Source organism: Eleutherodactylus coqui, chromosome 3, assembly GCF_035609145.1.
Source record: "Eleutherodactylus coqui strain aEleCoq1 chromosome 3, aEleCoq1.hap1, whole genome shotgun sequence".
Classification (NCBI taxonomy): Eukaryota; Metazoa; Chordata; class Amphibia; order Anura; family Eleutherodactylidae; genus Eleutherodactylus; species Eleutherodactylus coqui.
In genome coordinates, this window is record NC_089839.1 from 96,378,080 (window position 1) to 96,398,057 (window position 19,978).

Sequence of the window (19,978 nt, forward strand, 5' to 3'; positions counted from 1 at the left end):
TAACTTAAACTTTTGTTCCTTTTTTAAAATTAGTAAAACTTTATTGCTATTATTTTTCCTTTTTTTTTTTTAGCCCCCCCCCTATAGAACCACAACCAGCGATGCGTTGATTGCTTCTGCAGTATGATGTAATGGCAAAGTATTACATCATACTGCAATCTGACAGGCAGTCTATCAAGCCACCCACAGGGATGGATTGATAGGCAGTTTGTAAGACAGCCCTGGGGCCTTTCAGAAGACCCCCGGCTGCCATGATACCCGCACAGCTCCCTGCAATCTCATCACGGAGGAAGGGGGGCCATATGGGACCTCTGAACATCATTCAGTGCATTTAAATGATGCTGTCAGAATTGACAGAGGCATTTAAAAGGGTTAATAGTGCTGACCACTGCATGGCTGATTGCAGCTATTGCACGTGGGTGTCAGCTGTAATAAACAGCTGATGCCCGCGCTGTATGAAGAGAAGTCGCCCCGCGATCTCTCTTCATACATACCCTGACGCTGCAGGACGTAAATGTATGTCCTGGAGCGTTTAGGGGTTAAAGAGGTACAAGATGTATTATTAAGCTCGACTCCTCTGTTTTTATTAATAAGTCCAGCATACAATAACGTCTCATGCCTCTTTAAGATAAGGGATTGTGTCTACAACCACTTTTTTCCTACATTTACTCTATGTATTCTTAGGATAGGTAATGAATAGATCAGTGTGGGTCCAGCACTCAGAACCTCTCCCAATCAGCTGTGAGCCCACCTGTTGTACTCATGTACTGAGCTGATTTGCACAGGAAGCAGATAGCTCTGTTCCTACTGCAGTGGCCAGGCTTGGTATTACAGGCAGATTTCCCATTGAAGTGCAGGGCCAAGCCTGGCCACTGCAGTAGGCATGCAGCCGTCTAAATCCTGTAGCGATCAGCTCAGTGCAGGAGCAGACCAAATTGGCAAACAGCAGGGGTTTTGAGAGGCACATCCCCATTTAGGATTATCCTGCGTAAAGGGCTTTAATAATTTATAACTGGACAACCTCTTAATATTCCTAGATAACTATATTAGTCTGAGAAAAAATTGCATGTTACTTAATGGTCAGTTGCTTCATTTTAAGAAGCACGGGTTAATGAAAACCCAGTGAGATTATTAAAGGGCACCCTAGAATGTATGGAGAAAGGAAGACTACAACACATTGTGTACAGACGCCTAACAAAGAGAGCAATATTTAGTATATCTCAATTAAACCAGTAACCACATAATGCAGCAAGGTTGAGAAATGGCATTCATTGAGATGCCTGAATAGTTCGATCGTTGTTTATGAAGTTTATTGTGCAAACTACATCCTTTGATATTTACCACACTTACCTTGATTCAGAGCTATGACCGGCACTCTGTTAGCATGGTATAAGAACAGGTCGCTTCCATTTTCCTTGCCCCCAGTGGAGCTAGAATTTAAGCTCAATGTGAGCCATAACTGCAGAAGAGACTCCAGCTGTGGTAAAAATAAAAAGTTATGAATACGGTGCTTCAAAAGTCCCCGACACTTTAATGAGAAGCAACAGCGAGATTTGCATTAGCTTAAGCTGCCTGTAACTATTAACCATTTGTACTAGTTCACAGCAAAAATCTGGATACAGACAATGAGCTCTTTTTCTGTATAAAACGGTCCATGGGCTGATAAGATCATTATCAGAATAATTTATTCAAAATGTGTTAAACAGATGCAAGCATAGAGAAGTTTGGTTCATTGTCACCTTTAAAGGTGGTTTCATATCTGCGCTGGAACCTCCACCGCAGATTCGGCATAAAATACCGGAAGTTACGAAGTGCAGCATGTTGCCCCTTTCTTCCAGCTAAAAGCCAGGCAGCTGAGAGGAAAGCAAACAGATCCCATTAGAGTCAATGGGGTCCGTCTGGCGCTGCTTAGTTCTGTCGTAAGACAGATCCCGTTCAGCCAGGAGATTCCCCTTTCCTGCTCCCCAAACGAAGCAGGAACGTGGAATCCCCGATGCAGATGTAAAAACACCCTAAAAGGCAGAAAAACAATTCTTTGCAATACAAATTTGTGGTCTTTGTACTAATAAATTGTACTTTATATGGGGACAATGACCGCTTTAACCAACCTGGACATGATGCACTTGCAACATTGAGAAGAGCTTGTTGAAGCAGGCACTCAGCATGGGAATGGAAGACGACTGAACAATTAACTGATTCGCCTGATTGGACGCATGAAGCCCTCGTAACAAAGAGTCGTCTGTCCCAGCAGAAGGTTGCGATACTGTGAAGGAAGAGGAAATTCAGGATACGCCATGAGTTGCCATATTAGTAGGGGTTTTAAAAATCTGTTGTTGGCCAGTCAGTCATTCACTTCAGCGGTCTTAAAAACAGGTGAATTGAAACAAGGCTTATTCATATGTAATTAAAGGTTATGCAAATTTATATTTAAATTTATATATTTATGTAGCACACAGATGATCAGCACTACGAGGATCCTAGATCGGGGAAGTAAACTGATTAAAAGGTGTACAGGTGATATTTTAATGCAGACATATCACAGGTTTACGCAGGATAAACCTGCTGCCTATCTTCTAATTAGGGTCTCTTGCTAGATGGCAGGTGCAGTCAGTGAATTGGGTGCAGGAGCCACGGCCGGACCCCGGGGGCTGCGGTGCAGGAGCCACGGCCGGACCCCGGGGGCTGCGGTGCAGGAGCCACGGCCGGACCCCGGGGGCTGCGGTGCAGGAGCCACGGCCGGACCCCGGGGGCTGCGGTGCAGGAGCCACGGCCGGACCCTGGGGGCTGCGGTGCAGGAGCCACGGCCGGACCCCGGGGGCTGCGGTGCAGGGGTCATATTCACAGTTTGTTCTGAAATGGAACAATGTTTTGGGATAACACACTCCTGCAATGAGTCGTCTGTCCAAGAAAAAGGTTGCGATACCCTTGAAGGAAGAGAAAAATTCAGGACAAGCCATGAGTTGCCATATCGATATGGGTTTTAAAACTCTGTTGTTCGTAGTCGGTTAGACGTTGACCAGGGCCATGGCCGTCTTGGGCTCTGTGGTCTGGACAGCATTAACCCGGTGACAGTTTTCCTTTAATAAATCTAGATATTTCAATTCCCTACAGCCCTGAATGTTTGTCATTGTAAAAACGGCAGGTAAGCTTTTATTAAAAGGAGTTTCGCAATTTTACACCTAAAGGACATTACATTATGCAGTATTATTGAAAGTTCTGTGGAATGATAAAGTGAATATTTCCGCCTTTTGCAGACATTATAAGTCATCTGGGTCTTTGTCCGACTAGTTCCAGAAGATCTATATATACCATTAAACAGAGTTTTAACTCCCTTACATGTTGGTGATGAGTTGGTCAGTGCTTGTAGAATGGAATCGGCCTCAAGAGTAGACATCATTTTCAACATTAATTCTGCTTGCTGTTCAAGACCGACCTCCAAACGGGCATCTAGTGCTAGAGGGGGGGAAAGACCATGGTTAATCGTAATTAGACAGAGGACCAGGAAATGTCAATGGCAGGCCACTGAAAAAAAAGTTTCTTTGGGCTCCACCAAGAATACTACAAAAAAATACAGCCCAATTACGCATTGAAACATTATTAATATGTAAATATCTCCCTCTATTAGGGCAGAGACATTTCATGACTGTTACATCATCTCATTGGGAATTTGCAGAACCTTACTGTGAACTGAAGAGGTACATGCAAATCACTGTCTATCCACTTGTGATTTCCAATTCTACATAGAAATAAGGTGGAGTGACTGTACGCCTCGCATTTTGAAACCTTCCGTATGACAAACGGGTGCAAGCGCAGTGCAGATCCTGGACGCTTCTATATAATGACTGCTCCAAGTTCACTTTGGAAGAGATTTCTAATTTATTGCACCTGACCGTTCTTGTGCGAATTATACAGAACTACATACATTTCACAAAGTAAAGAAGGCTCACCTTGAGACACGGATACGGTCACAGTTTGGGTACCATTTTTTTCTGTTGTGGTCGCTGGTTTTGCTACAGGAATTCCAACACCTCCAATGTACGGATTGTAGTTGTAGGTGCCATAGTCAGCACCCCAATAATCATACCATGTGCTGCTAATTGGCTTTTGGTGGAGGGAAAGAAAACCTTAATGACTTCCACTGAATATATAAAAAGTATATAATAAACACTTGCGACAGTCAAGCTAAGATTTACCAACTCAGACTTTGAAGCCAAGAACTTCAGCTATTGGAGAACTCTACACTGGGCTTAAAAGGATTTTACCAGAACAAGTGGCTATCCCCTATCCACGGGATAGGGAATAACTCGCTGATCGGTAGGGGTCTCACCCTTGAGACTCTGAAGGGAGTGCTGGATAAACCTGCACGGTCAGCGCTCTATTCATTTCAACGGGACTGACGGAAATACCCGAGTAGGTGCCGCTCTGATATCTAGGCAGGCCCACTGAAAGTCAATGGAGCGCTGACCTCTCGTACTCGACCAGCACTCCATTCGGAGTGACATCACTGCTGGGGAAGAAGCAACCCCTGCAGTGACAGAACAAGATGTGGGAGATCGGCGGGGTCTCAGCACTGAAACTCTAACCCACCAGCAAGGTAACCCCAATCCACAAGATGGAGGTTAACTTGTTATTCTGGTAAAACCCCTTTAAGTACTTGTTGATGTTCACCAAGATGATGCAAAGGCAATCTACTGTGTATTAAAGCAAGTGACTCCGCTGATGCAACTGTAGAGAGTTAGCGGATAGGACTGGCTATAAACAGACTGGAGATTTCCTAGGCAGGGGATTCTGACTGTGAGCTGCATTTGCCATCTATTGTGAGGCTGTAGCCACTACTCCTAGGGCTTGCCTAGCTTGTGTGCTTTTAACATTACAATTGTAACCACCACCTCCCCTGCACAGATGGCAGACACGTTCTATATCAGTGGAGCAGGCATGACGACATGATGGCCACATGTCTCTCCGTAGGCAGTCATATTATGAATGGGAGTGCCTCTGAGCCATCAAGGCCTGCCAACTGCAGGAGTGGCTTCTTGAAAATAGAGAATGGGGTCAAAGAAGAAATGAGGATGCTTCTAATTCCCAAGTATATTTGCAAAATATTCTATTTAGATCTTATGCTCTAATATTGGTAATTATAGACTATATTTTCTTTACTACATAGTTTCAGTGATCATTTATGTAGAAATTACATTAACAGAAATTAAAAATATATGCAGTTTTTATATTGAAAAGAGTAGAAAGTCAAAGTTCAACTTACCTTGAAGACTTTAGCTGCAAGAGGATCTTTTTCCAAATCAATATCTAAAGGATCAATATCAACTTCCATCAGGTCTTGCAGTAATTCAAGGTCAATTTCTTTATCTTTATCCAAAGATGACAGAGGTGGAGCACCTTTTGGGTGATGAAAACAGCTTTAATACTGCCAAGTAGTGAGGTCTGCCTCCTAAACACCTGGGCCATGCGGATTATTACTGGGCAATTTTAAGGCTGTACTTTCATGCTTTCTATCTAGAATGTGTATATATCTTCATTGTGTAATCATTTCTAAAGACTTGTGCTATCAGTGTAGAGTGACGGGTTTGCCTGCAGCTTTTGATGGAAACATTATAAACATGCCTGAATTTAGCACAGCTCTGACACAAAAGTTAGTAACTTTTTTTTAGCACTAGCTGTATTTTACCTGCATCTCCTTCCACTCCAAAGATGAAATGTGTATATAAAGTGACATAGTAAACATGCTATATGGTGTTGAACATAGCTTAACATACTGCAGAAGGTCTTCCTTTCCTTTTCGATTTGTCTTACAATTACCTGTGATATCAGGTGTTAAAGGCTCGTCCACCGTTTCTACCAATGGTATGACAGAGGACTGCTGCAAGGAATCGTCAGAGTCACCGGCTGAAGCTGCTGCCTCCTCTCCCATGGCAGACTCATCCAGGGCTTCAGATGCTATAGGTGCCAGCAGCTCCCCTGTAAGTGAAGATCACAGTACATGATCAATTATATTTTTTATGGGGGAGTTCTAGAGTTTTCTTATGAGCACCAGCTGAACTCTTCCCCACTGAAATAGCAGACATGGTTAGGACAAGTTTCGACCTCCAAGCTCAAATCAAAGCGCTCAATTTTGTTCAGAGTTTGACTTTTGATCAAAAATGCAGACTATGCGGGATTCGGGTTGTCGAATGGGGAGAAGGGGCATTATATGACCAGGCAACCGAGAGGAGCGCTGATAATTATACAATAAAGCACAGAGTGAGGCCGCGTTCACATCTGCGCTGTAAAGAACTGGAACAAAATATCGTCTGCACTTTTTCTTCCGATAAAAGGCCGGGCAGCTAAACAGAAACCGAACTGACCCCATTATAGTTATATCAAAGTATTCCGTTCAGCGCTGTTCATCTCCATCATGAGACGGATCAGTTTGGCCAGGGGATTCCCCTTTTCTGCTCCCATAACAGAGCAGGAAAACAGAACCACCGCCGCAGATGTGTCAGCAGCCAAAGAGTTCCTGGCACTACGTATTACCCAATGAGATCTATAAGCAGCGGCATGAATATAAAAATACCACAATTCTCCTTTAAATAAAGCAAAACAAGATTGATTTCTTTTTGTACCTGCTAAAATGTCCTGAAGCATGCATGTCAAAGAGTACTGAGCCCAGGCACCGCCCCAAGAAATGTCTCCTCTGTTGAAGTCTGTGCCAACCAGCAGCAGTAGAAGTCTCTCCAGCTGTTGTTCATTCACGACCTCACACAAATGTATAGTAGGACGGGTAGCATTTGCTATTCTGGCAAGCACCTGATAATGTAGAAAAAAGGAACGTTTTAAAGAACATATACCACATGAACGGCAGTCTTACCCTGCTAGCAGCTATACACCTGAACTGAAGGGATTACCTGTAGCAAGCAATCATTGTACTGACCCAAAACCGTAACTTACACTGCTCAAAAACAAACAAATCGCACATAGGCTCTCAATGTGCAGAGTGTGAACCTGCCCTCATCTAAAAAGAACAGGGTGCCAAGGGCAGACCTGCAAATTCAGGTGTTCTCTGGCAAATGTCAATCAAGCTGCATCTAGTCCAGAAGTAACTCTTAACTGAGGTGGACTGCAAAATGGAGATGGCCACACTAATGTATGTGTAACATCAATTCCTCCTCTCTGAAGTGCTGAATGGAAGAGCAAGGTACTCCAATTCTCCTGTTAAAATATGGAGTTTTCCAGGACTAAACTACCGATCTATATAGTCAGGATAGGTCATAAATAGTTGGTTGGCAGGGCTTGGGATTCGCGCTAATCAGCTAAATGCAATGACAGCAAAGCTTGGGAGAGCGCAACTGTCACTTAATCCATACCAGGCACAGCGCTGTACACTGTAGAGAAGCTGTGCCTGGTACTGCAGCTCAATCACATTCACTTGAATGGGACTCTGCAGTTCTTAGGCCATGCAACTGATGCATGTGACCTCACATACCTGGGAAAGGGCTGAAGCGCTCACTTGAGCAGCGTGGCATCTTTAATCCGCACACCCCAGTTGATAAACTATCAAAGCCTGAGGGCCATGCTGAAAGGATTCCAAGAAGCTTTTTTAAGGGTTTCAGAATAAATAATGCATGTATGCAATGCCGGTGTCGGTCTTCAGTTCAAGTTGCCAATAGGTTCACTAAGGGTAAGTCCTAGAAGTGGATCTTCTCTATAGCGCCGATGTCAGAACAGGTGCGCAACTGCAGTGCATCTGCACCCGCTCATCAGACCCATCGGCTGCAGATGCACGCCTTCACTGGTCCTCACCGAGTAACTCTGAGGAGAAGGCAGAAAGGGTTTTTAACCCCTCCTGCCTTCTCTTTAACACATTACATAGCGCTCAATTAGTGCTATGTAATGCAGAAAGAATGTGCAAGTAACACTTCCACATCCGCCCAGCGATCATGTGACCACAGCCTAGGTTGGGAGGATGAAGAGGGAATGCGAAAGTGTCACTTCCGCATTCCGCCTGGCACTCATGTCACCGTCAGCACCCCCCTGATCCCGGCTATCAGTCACAGCCGAGATCAGGAAGGAGAGAAGAGAATGCGGAAGTATTACTTCCGCATTCGCCCGGCGATCATGTGTGCGCAGGCACCCTCTGATCTCGGCTGTCAGATCAGGAGGGTGAAGGGAGAATTCCAAACGGGCATTTAAATAAATTGGAGCTGGGGAGAATGGAGACGGGGGGTGGATTGTAAAGGGTTAACATGATACTGTATACTGCAATTGTGTCATAATAAAGAACTCTGAAAGTAATGGCACTTATCACTGTAGCTCTGCATAAAATATCGGAATATACATTGAAGTAGTAATAGTACCTTGCACACAAACAGGAGCAGATCGGCGTGACAAGTGAAGTCCATAGATAAAAGGAAAAGAGCTAGTTTCTGCACAACAGAAATACAACGCTCATGTGCCAGTGTGAAAGGCAGAGGCTCGATCTCCGGGCTCTCTTTTGTTGCAGATACTTCGGTGTCTTGAGCTGACCGAGGCCACTCAGCAGTGCGGCGCAGGCGGATCAAGTCTTTGAAGTGCTGCAGAAGTGGAAATTGAAAACCTTTTTAAAGATTTTTTTTTTTTTTGTTAAACAATTGCTTTTATGCACTTTTCCAAGGTTTAAAAAAACTGAAATTACATTATTCGCATGAATAAAAGCAGTATTAAAAGGTCAATAAATATAATTCATCAAAATGTCCTGGGTTTATCAGTTTCTGGACAAACATGGCTGCAACTATACCACTAAAAGGTCCATTAACACGGGATGAGCTGTCCGGCAAACGATGCCTGACACACGTTCCATTGAAACACGCTGCTGTGCTGTGTTACACAGGAGTGAGTATCGCTGGCATCGCTCACAACATTGCCAGCACGGCGGCGCAGCGGTCCTGCAAGTGTTCTCCACCCACAGTAAAGGGTGAATGCACATGTGCAGATTTTTGCTGTGGAATCCGAAGCAAGCGTCCGCTTCTAGGTTACGTAGCAAATACCCTCCATAGCATGCTAAGAAAAAGGTTCTGTGGTTTCTGCTCACGGAGTGGTGGTGGAGGGGGGGGAAATCGCAGCATGCTCCCTTTTCTCGTGGTGTCGGCACGGATGGCTTCTATTGAAGTCAATCGAAGCAGTGGGACCCACAGAATTCCGTAGGAAAGGCAGGGGTTAAAAAAAAAAAAGTACTTTGCATGTTCGATGGCGAGCCGTGCAGACCATCCGCAGTACAGATAAAGTGAACCAAAAGCAAGTACGCACAGACACCACTGCTGCCAGGGCAGGATTCTGCTGTGGGATTCCGCATGTGGAAACCGACCCACTCGTCTGCATTTGGCATATGGTGACAGTCATGCAGAAGCAAACGACTGCCGTTTACTGACTAATTCTGGTTCAGTCACTGCATGCGTGTACATGAAAAGGATAATCGTTAATCATCCCGCGTAAAAAAAAAAGGGGGGGCCTCGGGGGCATTACAGTGATGGGTGGAATTACATAGTAACATAGTTCGTAAGGCCGAATGACGACCATGTCCATCTAGTCTAGCCTATTTATCCTCCTGTGTTTTTGATCCAGAGGAAGGCAAAAAAAACCAAGAGCAGAAGCGAAATAGCCCTTTTGGGGGAAAAATTCCTTCCCGACTCCCTAATGGCAATCAGACTGTTCCCTGGATCAACCCCTAACAGTTCCTACCTGCCTGTATACCCAGATTAATAATTAAACTAAGATTTATAACCTATAATATCCTTCCTCTCCAGAAAGACATCAAGTCCCCTTTTAAAGTCCTCTATGGATTTTGCCATCACCACTTTCTCAGGCAGAGAGTTCCACAGTCTAACTGCTCTTACAGTAAAGAACCCCTTTCTATGTTGGTGATGAAACCTGCTTTCCTCTAAACGTAGCGGATGCACATTTGTTTAGTGCACATTTGATATCAGCTTCCTTCTACCAAATATGAAGGAATCCTTTTATGATTTGTATTAAAAACATTGCATTAGGAAAACTACTACAAAACATGAATCTTAATAAATATGGCAATGTTTTAGGAGACCATTTGAATTTTGTAAGTTACAGTATTACCTGAAGCTCCTCATTTACACACAGTATGTAGAAGCTGCGAAAATGTTCTAGTGCAAAGGGTTGAGTCCTTTTAGACAGAACGATGTCCCAATGATTGTTGCTCAGCTGCTTTTACACAGAAGCGGTCATCACTCGGGCCACCCATCTACATTCACAGTAAACAGGCAGTCGTTCATAGAAGAGCGTTCGCCTGTTTACACTCGCCGCTCGTTGTTAGATTTTTATGCCTGCCTAAACTGAACGAATAAACATTTTTTGTTCAGTCACTGGCAGCATTTACACCCAACAATTATTGGTCAGCTTCGCTCGATTGAGCAATGATCTAAATAATTGTTTCATGTAAAAGGGCCCTAACTGACAATCTAGAAAGAAAGTGAGTAGCGAATAATCTTCTCACCTTAGAAGTAGCTTGTTTCAGCTTTGCTTGTTCCACCAGCAGCTTGTACGAGGATCCCTTGTTGCTCTGAATTTTCTCTTTTTCAATTTGCTCTACTAAAGCCTTCTGTTTTGCCTTTAGTAGGTTAAGTTGCTAGAAGGAAAGTTAATTTATTAAATGACATAAATGACTTTTGTCAGTTTACACTAGTGATCCCAAGTAGAAATCCCATATAAAATATCACTTTTAAAGGGGTTGTCCCACGAAACAAAGTGGGGGTAAGCACTTCTGTATGGCCATATTAATGCACTTTGTAATATACATCGTGCATTAATTATGAGCCATACAGAAGTTATTCACTTACCTGTTCCATTGCTAGCGTCCTCGTCTCCATGGTGCCGTCTAATCTTCAGCGTCTAATCGCCCGATTAGACGCGCTTGCGCAGTCCGGTCTTCTCCTTTGCTGAATGGGGCTGCTCGTGCCGGAGAGCGGCTCCTCGTAGCTCCGCCCCGTCACGTGTGCCGATTCCAGCCAATCAGGAGGCTGGAATCGGCAATGGACCGCACAGAAGCCCTGCGGTCCACCGAGGGTGAAGATCCCGGCGGCCATCTTCACAAGGCAAGTATGAAGACGCCGGACCGCGGGGATTCCGGGAAAGTACTATCTGTTTTTTTTTTAATCCCTGCATCGGGGGTTTGTCTCGCGCCGAACGGGGGGGCTATTGGAAAAAAAAACCCTGTTTCGGCACGGGACAACTCGTTTAACTAATATCATTTCTAGACTCATAGAATGGAAGAGCTGGAAGGAACCCCCAGGGTCATCAGGTCATCGTGAAATCATCCCAGACAGAAGCCTGTTCTTTACGAAGGGCCAAAAGTCTAAACCAATCACATAAGTAAATCAGGCTCTTTCGAAAACTTTACAACTGGTTTCAGCTCTCCAGGACCTAACAGACGACATTCACAAAAAAAAAAAAAAAAAAAGCGGGATACAAATGCAACAGTTAAACAACTGCACCAACTTGAACTAAATTGGCTATAAAAAGGTAAAATCAGGTGCTTCAGATGGTTTAAAACGGGTTTCAGATTTCTCAGATGCACTGTTTAACATGTTTGCAAAAAAAAAAAAAAAAGCAAATATTAAACAGTTTGTCGACTGGACAAAGCCTTAAAATAAGGTCAACAATATTTACCCCTCTGCAGCCACCCGGATCCAGCGCTGCAGCCCTACTGTGCTCCTGGTGATTGCTGTGACAGATGTCACAGGAAATCAAGTACCTTAACTGCTACCATCATAGCACTCAAGAGAATGAGCAGTAAGGCTGCAGCAGTCCCCTGATTTCCTATGACATCTGTCACAGCAATCACTGGAACTACAGCAGGGCTGCAGAGAGCTAAGTACCGATCACTTTATTATTTTTATACAGGGGGTCCTATTATGCTAATAAATATATATTGTATTTTATTAGGTGCATTACTAGAAGTTATGTTTTATATGGACTAGTTTTTCATTTTAAAACCAAAGGGGAATATCTTCCTGCAATTACAAAAATGAACCCCTCATGTGAACACAGATTGATTATATGAGCAGCACGTAAATGTTTGTAAAGCCAGATTCACTGACTAAAGTTTGCCAAAACCATAAAAAGATCCTAGAGAAGAAAGTGTAAAATTGCAAAGATTGAAAAGGCCTTGTACAAATATACACTATAAATTCAACACCATACAGATTACCTGCTTGTGGTGGACAAGCTGCTTTCTGATCTTCCTGGAGTAGAGCCTGTCCAAGCTGCTGTTTCCTTTGGTTGACCTGTTTAAACTTTGTGTGTGCAAACTATTATTTATAAAACTCCATTGATTACCTGTAAAGACAGAAAATATAGAATTCAGTGGCCACTGTCTAATGTTAGGTGCATCCAAGAGGCCACAGGAAATTAGCATTTTTTTAAACCAGCAATATAAATGTGAATTAAACAAAAAAAAATACAATTTGCTTATAAGCAGCAGAAATCATGAAAGGTTTTATCCCGATTCCCTCTAATCAGGGAGCAGAACTGGAAAGATGTTCATAATCCAATACATTTTTATAGTCTATAAATTCAGAAGGCCAAATGCAAGTTATTTGGAAGCAAAATAAATTTAATCTAAGATACCTGAGAGGAACCTCTCTCGTTCTTTCCCATTCAAAGGTTTTTTAGAGGCTGCAGCTTCATCTTCTACTGTGGCAACATAGTCCAGTAAGCGAGAAACTAACATGACTACCCAGCTTATCATAGGAATGTCTAGAACACCTAAGATACAGAGACAAACACGTAATTAAAATTGAATTAGGGATACGGATTACAATACTGCTATAGTGAAGATCTGTAGAGGGGGATGTGAGGAAAAAGCAAATCTATTTTCTCACCAGTATATTTACACAGAAAAACGAAACGTCAGGTGAAATACAGAGTGATAAAGTAAACTCTCTATTAAATCTCACAAGTCTAACAAAAGAAAAAGTGCAGAGCCGCCTTAAAAAGGTTAAAATAGACAAACCGCCCGATGACATACACTTCCAGAGGTCTAAGAAAATCAAGTAATGTGACAGACATCGTTGTTTTTTATATTTAAAAGGACTCTATAGTGACGGTCTGTTCCACTTACTTGGCGCATAGCAAATCTGGTGCAGATCTTCAAGGTGGGATCAAAAAGGGAACCTGAAGACTAGAAGCTGGTCTTATTGCTATTGTGGGTAAAACGTTTGAGGGGTTTCTAGGAGATGCTAATCTGGAGTACTGCAATGAAATTAGCAGTATATGGCCCCCTGTACACGGGCAGAAATTCCGCAGTGGGGGGATTTCCCGCAGAATTTCCACTCGTGGCCGCTGCCATAGGATTGCATTAGAAAACGCAATCCTAGGGAGACTGCCAAGATTTGTCTGCATGAAATCACACACGGAAAACAAATCACAGCATGCTCTATTTCTGTGCAGGCCTCAAAGAGGCCTGCACAGAAATGTCACTGGTGACTGGTTGGCTCCTCTCTGCGCATGCGCCGGCTGGCCAGCGCATAGCAGAGAGGAGACGCCGGGAGCGGGTAAGCCACAGGCTTCTGCAGGGGCATGGGTCCGCATCCCGCTGTGAGAATTCTCGCAGCGGGATCCACCCGGCCGTCTGCAGGCGATCTACCTCAGTATCAGCATGGGTTTATGGAAAGGAGTGGGGTTTAGTTGCTCCTTTTAGACTAACCTGATCAGCTTCTATGAGGAGTAAGTTCAAGTAAAAAAAATTTTTTTTTTTTTTTTATGTAAGAGCAATGAAAGGAAAAAGGTCATCCCAAAACACTAATAGACTCAACATATAACAAAATATTGCAAGATGAACCTGCTAATGTAAAACAAAAGCAGGCCTAGTCCGATTGTTTTTTGGGTTCGTTCCCTTTGTTTTTCTGTTTTTGTAATTTTAGACAAATAAAAAAATACTGGGAATTCAGCAGTCAGGAACGGGGAGGCATTTTTCACTATATACTGGTTGTCACCCATTCACTATTAAGTGATTTGAGTTAACCTCACACTGCCATCTATATCCTTGGATCTCCATGGAATAGGACCGACTCCTATTTCCATATCCAGGCAGGACTTTAGGTGGCAGCGGGCAAGTTCCTTTAAAACAGGGACCCCCGCTTGGGGCCAGGTAAGTTATATACCTCCTATAGGAGTTTCAATTTTTATATAAAAATCTTCTAGGCACTTTCCCACTCACTTTGTGCATTTCTAAGCTACAAGTATAGCATCAATTTTAAAAGGCTGGAAAACCTCTCTAAATGTAAATAGGAAAAAGCACAATGTGTTACCTTCAACACGTCGATACACCGGAAGATGTGGCTGTAGAGGTGACAAGAGACTGTCTAGAAGGTTTAATAAACTTTCCAGGACTCCGCTGTTACTAAGTGATCTTTGGCCTATGCAAGAAAGTAACATGAAGACCCTAAAAAAAGGAAAAATTGGCAGAAAAGAAAATCTATTAACACAATTAAAGTTGCAACTGATGACTTTCTGCTCTAATAATATTCTACAAATGTATTTTTTCCCAGGGTTCTTATAAAGTAAAGACTGGTGTGGATACTTGACTCACCAGATTAGGTGATAGATATGGAGTTCCAGCAAGTAATTAATAGTGAGATGAGCTGAATATTCTACACAAGGGGGATAAATTAAACATCCCATTGACTCACTGAAAACAATGTGCAAATTGCTGGGAGAATATTGATAAGAATCAAGCCAGGGCAAAGCCAAAGCTCAATTCAGATGAATGGAACAGATTTTCAGATGCATGCTTCTATGTAATTACTCTATGCATGCGCATATACCCAAACACAAACTATTAGATTGCGTTAAAAGTTTAAACATACAAAATCTGCTACCAAGTCAAAAAAGTACTTGCTGTACATACAAATATAATGTAAAACTGCAATAAGTAGGAATGACCTTACCGATCTTGTGGGAAGATCAGAAGCTGCTCGGAGTTGTAGAGTTCCTGCAGTACATTGGAGAGAAATTGACCCCACCACCTCTCCGCACCACAAAGTTGCACCAGTAGAAGGCCAGTATGCAGCCGAATTTTTGGGGTTCCACTTATACACAAGTGCTTGAATAACTCTTCACAGGCCTGAGCATGGAAAGTGTTCTGGAGCACCGCAGGCACAGAATGTCCTTTAAAATAAATAGAAAGTTTTGTCCAGTTAACCCCTTAACAACCATCCATACACCTTATAACGGCGTAGCATCAGAAGCGGGTGCCCGGTTGTCAGATGACAGCCCACCACTTTCTTTAACGGGGGGGGGGGGGGGGGGGGGGGGGGGCGGCGAAGAAATCCCCGCTGTGTAACCCTTTAAATGCCGCGGTCAGGCTCTGCATGTAACTCACACAGAACTCAAATGGTTGTTAGCACTTTGAATACAATAAGGACAAAGCGTTAAAGAGATGGCGCCACTAACCATTTGTGGAGTGAAGAAGGCTAAGCAAAGTGTCCAGAAGGTAACGGATGATCGTGCGAAGTTGCTCAGTTGAAGATGTATGAATCAGCTCTCTCGAGTCAAACTGCTCTCTCAGTGTCTTTCTGCTCATACCCAGAGCAACCTTAAGTCTCTGGACTGCGTGATGAGCCAGGTTCAGCTGGAGTTGAAGCTGTATGCAGTCCTGATAAGCAGAAAAGACTCTACTATCCTCCTCAACAGCTTTGTCTGGCTTTCTCAAAAAATATTGTGCGTTGTTGGCACTGTTCAATGGGGGTAGATCAATGCTCTGTAGAAGAGTCTCTAATCGATGGCAGGCCAAGTTATACCTATGGAGCAATGGGAAAAGCAGATAAATGTAATGTATTACTCCTAAAGAGCAGTTTAGAATGGCAGAGGGCACTGGAGTAACTAACCTGCATTGGATGTCTTCTTGAAGGGCCACCATCATGGTAAGATGCTGATCAACCTCCGGCTGACTTGCGGATTCATTTTCCCCTCTGAGGGGATCATGCATTAGTTTGAGTTCACTTTCCCATGGTAAAATATAGGTATGGCCATAATAAAACCCCAGCGGGATCTTTGCCCGAGCATTTGTACTTCCATACCGTCCGATGACTGTGATCTATAAAAATGTTAAGTGCGTTAGAACAAATAGACTAATGCAGCTTTCCGTACACCAAAACAGATACCTGGGGGATTGAAAACTTAAATGACTTGTTCACTTCCTACTATTTATTTAGTTATAAAATAGGGGAGGGTGGGGGAAAATCAGTTTTTTAATATAAATATTTAAAATTCTGCTTGAGCATGGACATGTGATCCCTGGTTTTCAAATAGAACTGGTCAGGCAGTGAATAGTAGGAAAACTAACAATACTGATGAGATACTGCAGGAAATAGTACTGTGAGAGTTCTACTCCTAACGACTTCTGAACGACCGTCTGATTCCTGTGAATGGAGACGGCAGGGGGGAGAATGCTCATTGGTCCTCTCCACCTCCATGCTGGCTGTGCTATGCACGATGCCAACGATCCTCGCTAACAGCACAGGATTGAGCATCACCGAGATGAGGGTCCAGCATCGTTTAGAACACTGTTCCTCAACTCCAGTCCTCAGGGACCGCCACCAGGTCATGTTTTCAGGATTTCCTCAGTGTTGCACAGGTGATGTAATTATTGTCAGTGCCTCAGATATTGCCACAGGTGTTCATACTATAGGAGATCCTGAAAACATGACATGTTGGTGGTCCCTGAGGACTGGAGTTGGGGACCCCTGGTTTAGAGCATTGGTCTACAGTAGTGTTATGTTTCTTCTTCACTTAAACTAGCAGGGTTGCCCACTTTCTACTGTTTTCTCTTTTTTAGTGATGGAATAGAAAATCAATTTAATCACTTTCTTTCAACCAAATAATTACGACTTCAGAAAAACGTCAACTACAATAAATCTAGGCTTTATCTTTACCTTCATAAACCTGCAGACAGGTGGAGGTAACAAATCATGTAAGATGAGTGAATGGGTGCTGATGTCCGTTGCAACGACTAATCTTCTGCCATCAACTTCTTCGCCTAAGCTCCAAATATCAATTGATAAAGAGGCCAGATCACCACAGGTGGGAATAAGGATGTCTGTAAGGAGCACGGGTCGACCAAAATCTAAAGTCACAAATCTTCTAGCACCTGAGGACACAAAAGACATAAGTAATGACAAATAGTGCTAAAAACATGTCAGGTCTTTCATAACATCAGGAGGATTAAGAAATTAAGCAAAACCGCTCTTACCGGAATGCATTCTCTCAATAATAATGGACTGATGAGGAGGGGGCTGCAGGAAATGAGAAGCGTGAGAAATGGCCAACGCAAGACCCGAGCCCAGCTGGTTCTGAAACCGAACAGGATAAAAAGTTAAAGTGCCAGACAAGTCACACAGGCAGGCTAATAGACAAATAACGATGTCACATCCAATTGAAAGGTTCTAAAATTCAGACAGAAGATGAAGCGCACCATATGAATTAAAAAGCAGCTGAACTACATTTCCCAAGTTAAAAAAGTAGCTCTCAAAAAAGTTAAATAGAAAGTTCTGGCTATTTACCCCTCTAGATTTGCTAGCGTTTTTGCCAGGTCCAGCAAGAATTGCAGGAGTAGAATCAATGACCGTGCCAGGGAACAGCTGGGCAAGCTCGGCATTGATGGCGGCCGACACAGCCTCATTAGGTGGTGTGAGCGGTGGGGTCATAAAGAGCGGAGTTGTCTTTGGGGTGGGAGGGATGACATCAGATGGATGGATAAAGAACCCCGGTGCACCAACAGGATTGGAAGGCACAGAGTTATGAACTGGGCCCACTGCGGAGGCGGCTGCTGCAGCGGCTGCTGTGGTCTGATGTAATTTGGCTTCCAGTTTTGCCTTCTGGAAAAAATGAGTCATAATATTAAAACTTCGGCACACACAATTACACTGCACACTTAATAGCCAACTCTAGATTTTACTTAGTAGTTTTGCTAAAATAACCATCCTAAATGGTTATAGTACTTCTAATATTTTACACTGAAAATACACTAATACATTAATACAGCATATATCAGTGTCAGCTACTTCGTATTACAAAAGGAGGAACCACTGCAAAACCAGACTATGTCCAAGAAACAAGACAGGTGAGCAAAACCCGTCTGCTCTCAATAGGATGGTTAACAGGGTATTTCGGAGATTCCAAGTGAAAGTTACCAGTAGTACGCCACACACACAGCTATCCAATGGTTACATCCTGTGCGCTCCGCTGTTTTACTGCTTCAGAATGCTCAGTGCCTTCAATTTCTGTAATGGCGATACAGTTTTTACAGTTGTGAACGCGATATGTTGTTTTTGCACTCCCAAGCAGTCATTTCAATAATGCAGAAATACACTCACTGTCAAAAAAAAAGATCCCCCATCCCTTCCCCCATGGAGGCTCTAGTACCCTGTTGGGATGCCTCTAGCTTGGCTACAAGATGTGATACAGGCGGGCATGGAGGCATACAGGTTCTGTATAGAGTCCTGCAGCATATTGGTCCACATTTGCTGTAAACTTGGAAACTGTCAAAGTTGGCATTCTAGATGGCCTCCTTCTATAGACAATAAATCTGGCAACCGGGCGGACCACGGAAGTGTGGCAATATTTTGGAGACATTCCTGTGATACACCTCTTCCCCCTAGACAATCACACCAGCAGCAAGGGCAGTGTGCCGCTTCACAGCAAAGGCAGGATTGATGTCTCCAGACATGAACATGGCTGTGGTCATCGCCCAAACTAAATCTGCATTAATTGCTGAAGACAACTCTGTTTCACTCCATATCGCTCCAATTTTTCAGCATTTTTTAGGGCCTCAGGTGGCAAGACCGTTCATCTAATCACACAACTGTCATCATTTGTATATCTGCCTCAGGGCTCTTTTAAACGGGCATAGGAGTTTTTAACACTTTCCCGCCTGTGGCATAAAATACAGTGAAAGGACTTTTTTCCGCCAGGGTAATTAGCATTTTCTCACCCATTCACACAACTGTGAGCGTGGTTTTTAGCGAAAAATTAAAGATCTCACCCGGATATCCCTCACACGGCTTATATCCTCTGAATTTGACTTCTACTGCCTACATAGAAGCACCTGTAATCATTTTGCAGCGTTGGCCGTGGCAAAAATACTTCCCACTCCCCCTTTTCCCCCTGCTCCCATAGCAGTCTATGGAACCCGCCGGAGTATACTGGCCAAACGATAGTTCCACAGCTACCTTTTTGCCCAACGTATATGCATCAGCGCATATTTTGGTTGCGTATGTCCCATTTTTCACGGTTCCACGTTTTTACCCATCGTATATTCGCCTATGTGAACGGATGCATTGAAAGCCAATGCTTCACATCGGTAGCGTGTATAAGCCCGTGTGAAAGAGCCCTGAGATGTAACTGCATGCGGAGTTTTGCAGCAAAACTTCTCCCCCTTTCAGGGGCTTGACCTTTTTTGACCAAGCGTGTATGGATCTGGCTGGAATTTAGTGGTGGCGCAGGTCAGCAAAAAAAGGCCTAGAGTTCAGTTTGACAATTTAGTTGAATGTCTGGAATAATGGCAAGAAGTGGAAAGATTAGGAAAATTTTGAAAAACATTGCAGTCTCCAGATTACCCCTTTCAGATCAAAAGGGAAAAAACCAAAATAAACCTTATAAGTCAAAAACAATCTCAGAGATGATCTAATGGATTAAAGAAACTTCATTAAACTTGTCAAAGACTAAAGTGTTTCCGTTCCAAAGGACCAGACACTTTAGCGATTTTACCCATGATGGTTTTATAGTTTTTTTTTTCCTGACCTGCCAAAATTATTTTTGCTGTGTTTTTTTTTCCCCCATCACATATAGGACTGTTTAATACCTTTTTTCACTGAATTTCTTTCCATTTATTTTACCAGGTGTTTAAAAAAAAAGAAAAAACAGATTCCTCTAAGATGGAAAGATAAAGCAATACCTTAAAACATGCAATTACTACATATCC

The 19,978-nt window shown here is 43.2% G+C and overlaps 1 protein-coding gene across 5 annotated transcripts in view; it reads right to left on the reverse strand.

Annotated features, from left to right (window-relative positions):
* The window catches only part of BIRC6 (baculoviral IAP repeat containing 6), a 240,121-nt gene that overhangs the window by 154,533 nt on the left and 65,610 nt on the right, over nucleotides 1-19,978 (reverse strand). For 4 of the 5 annotated variants that reach the window (XM_066595893.1, XM_066595891.1, XM_066595889.1 and 1 more), the window contains 18 exons: nucleotides 17,559-17,873; nucleotides 17,249-17,348; nucleotides 16,932-17,146; nucleotides 15,885-16,093; nucleotides 15,451-15,797; nucleotides 14,946-15,165; nucleotides 14,307-14,440; nucleotides 12,625-12,762; nucleotides 12,206-12,333; nucleotides 10,493-10,624; nucleotides 8,349-8,564; nucleotides 6,618-6,801; nucleotides 5,815-5,973; nucleotides 5,261-5,394; nucleotides 3,948-4,101; nucleotides 3,337-3,453; nucleotides 2,109-2,263; nucleotides 1,351-1,477 (listed from right to left, as the gene is read on the reverse strand). In XM_066595893.1, coding sequence (XP_066451990.1) covers nucleotides 1,351-1,477; nucleotides 2,109-2,263; nucleotides 3,337-3,453; nucleotides 3,948-4,101; nucleotides 5,261-5,394; nucleotides 5,815-5,973; nucleotides 6,618-6,801; nucleotides 8,349-8,564; nucleotides 10,493-10,624; nucleotides 12,206-12,333; nucleotides 12,625-12,762; nucleotides 14,307-14,440; nucleotides 14,946-15,165; nucleotides 15,451-15,797; nucleotides 15,885-16,093; nucleotides 16,932-17,146; nucleotides 17,249-17,348; nucleotides 17,559-17,873 — 3,184 coding nt within the window. The remainder of the gene's footprint in view (nucleotides 1-1,350; nucleotides 1,478-2,108; nucleotides 2,264-3,336; nucleotides 3,454-3,947; nucleotides 4,102-5,260; nucleotides 5,395-5,814; nucleotides 5,974-6,617; nucleotides 6,802-8,348; nucleotides 8,565-10,492; nucleotides 10,625-12,205; nucleotides 12,334-12,624; nucleotides 12,763-14,306; nucleotides 14,441-14,945; nucleotides 15,166-15,450; nucleotides 15,798-15,884; nucleotides 16,094-16,931; nucleotides 17,147-17,248; nucleotides 17,349-17,558; nucleotides 17,874-19,978) is intronic. The other variant, XM_066595890.1, reaches the window with a different exon arrangement.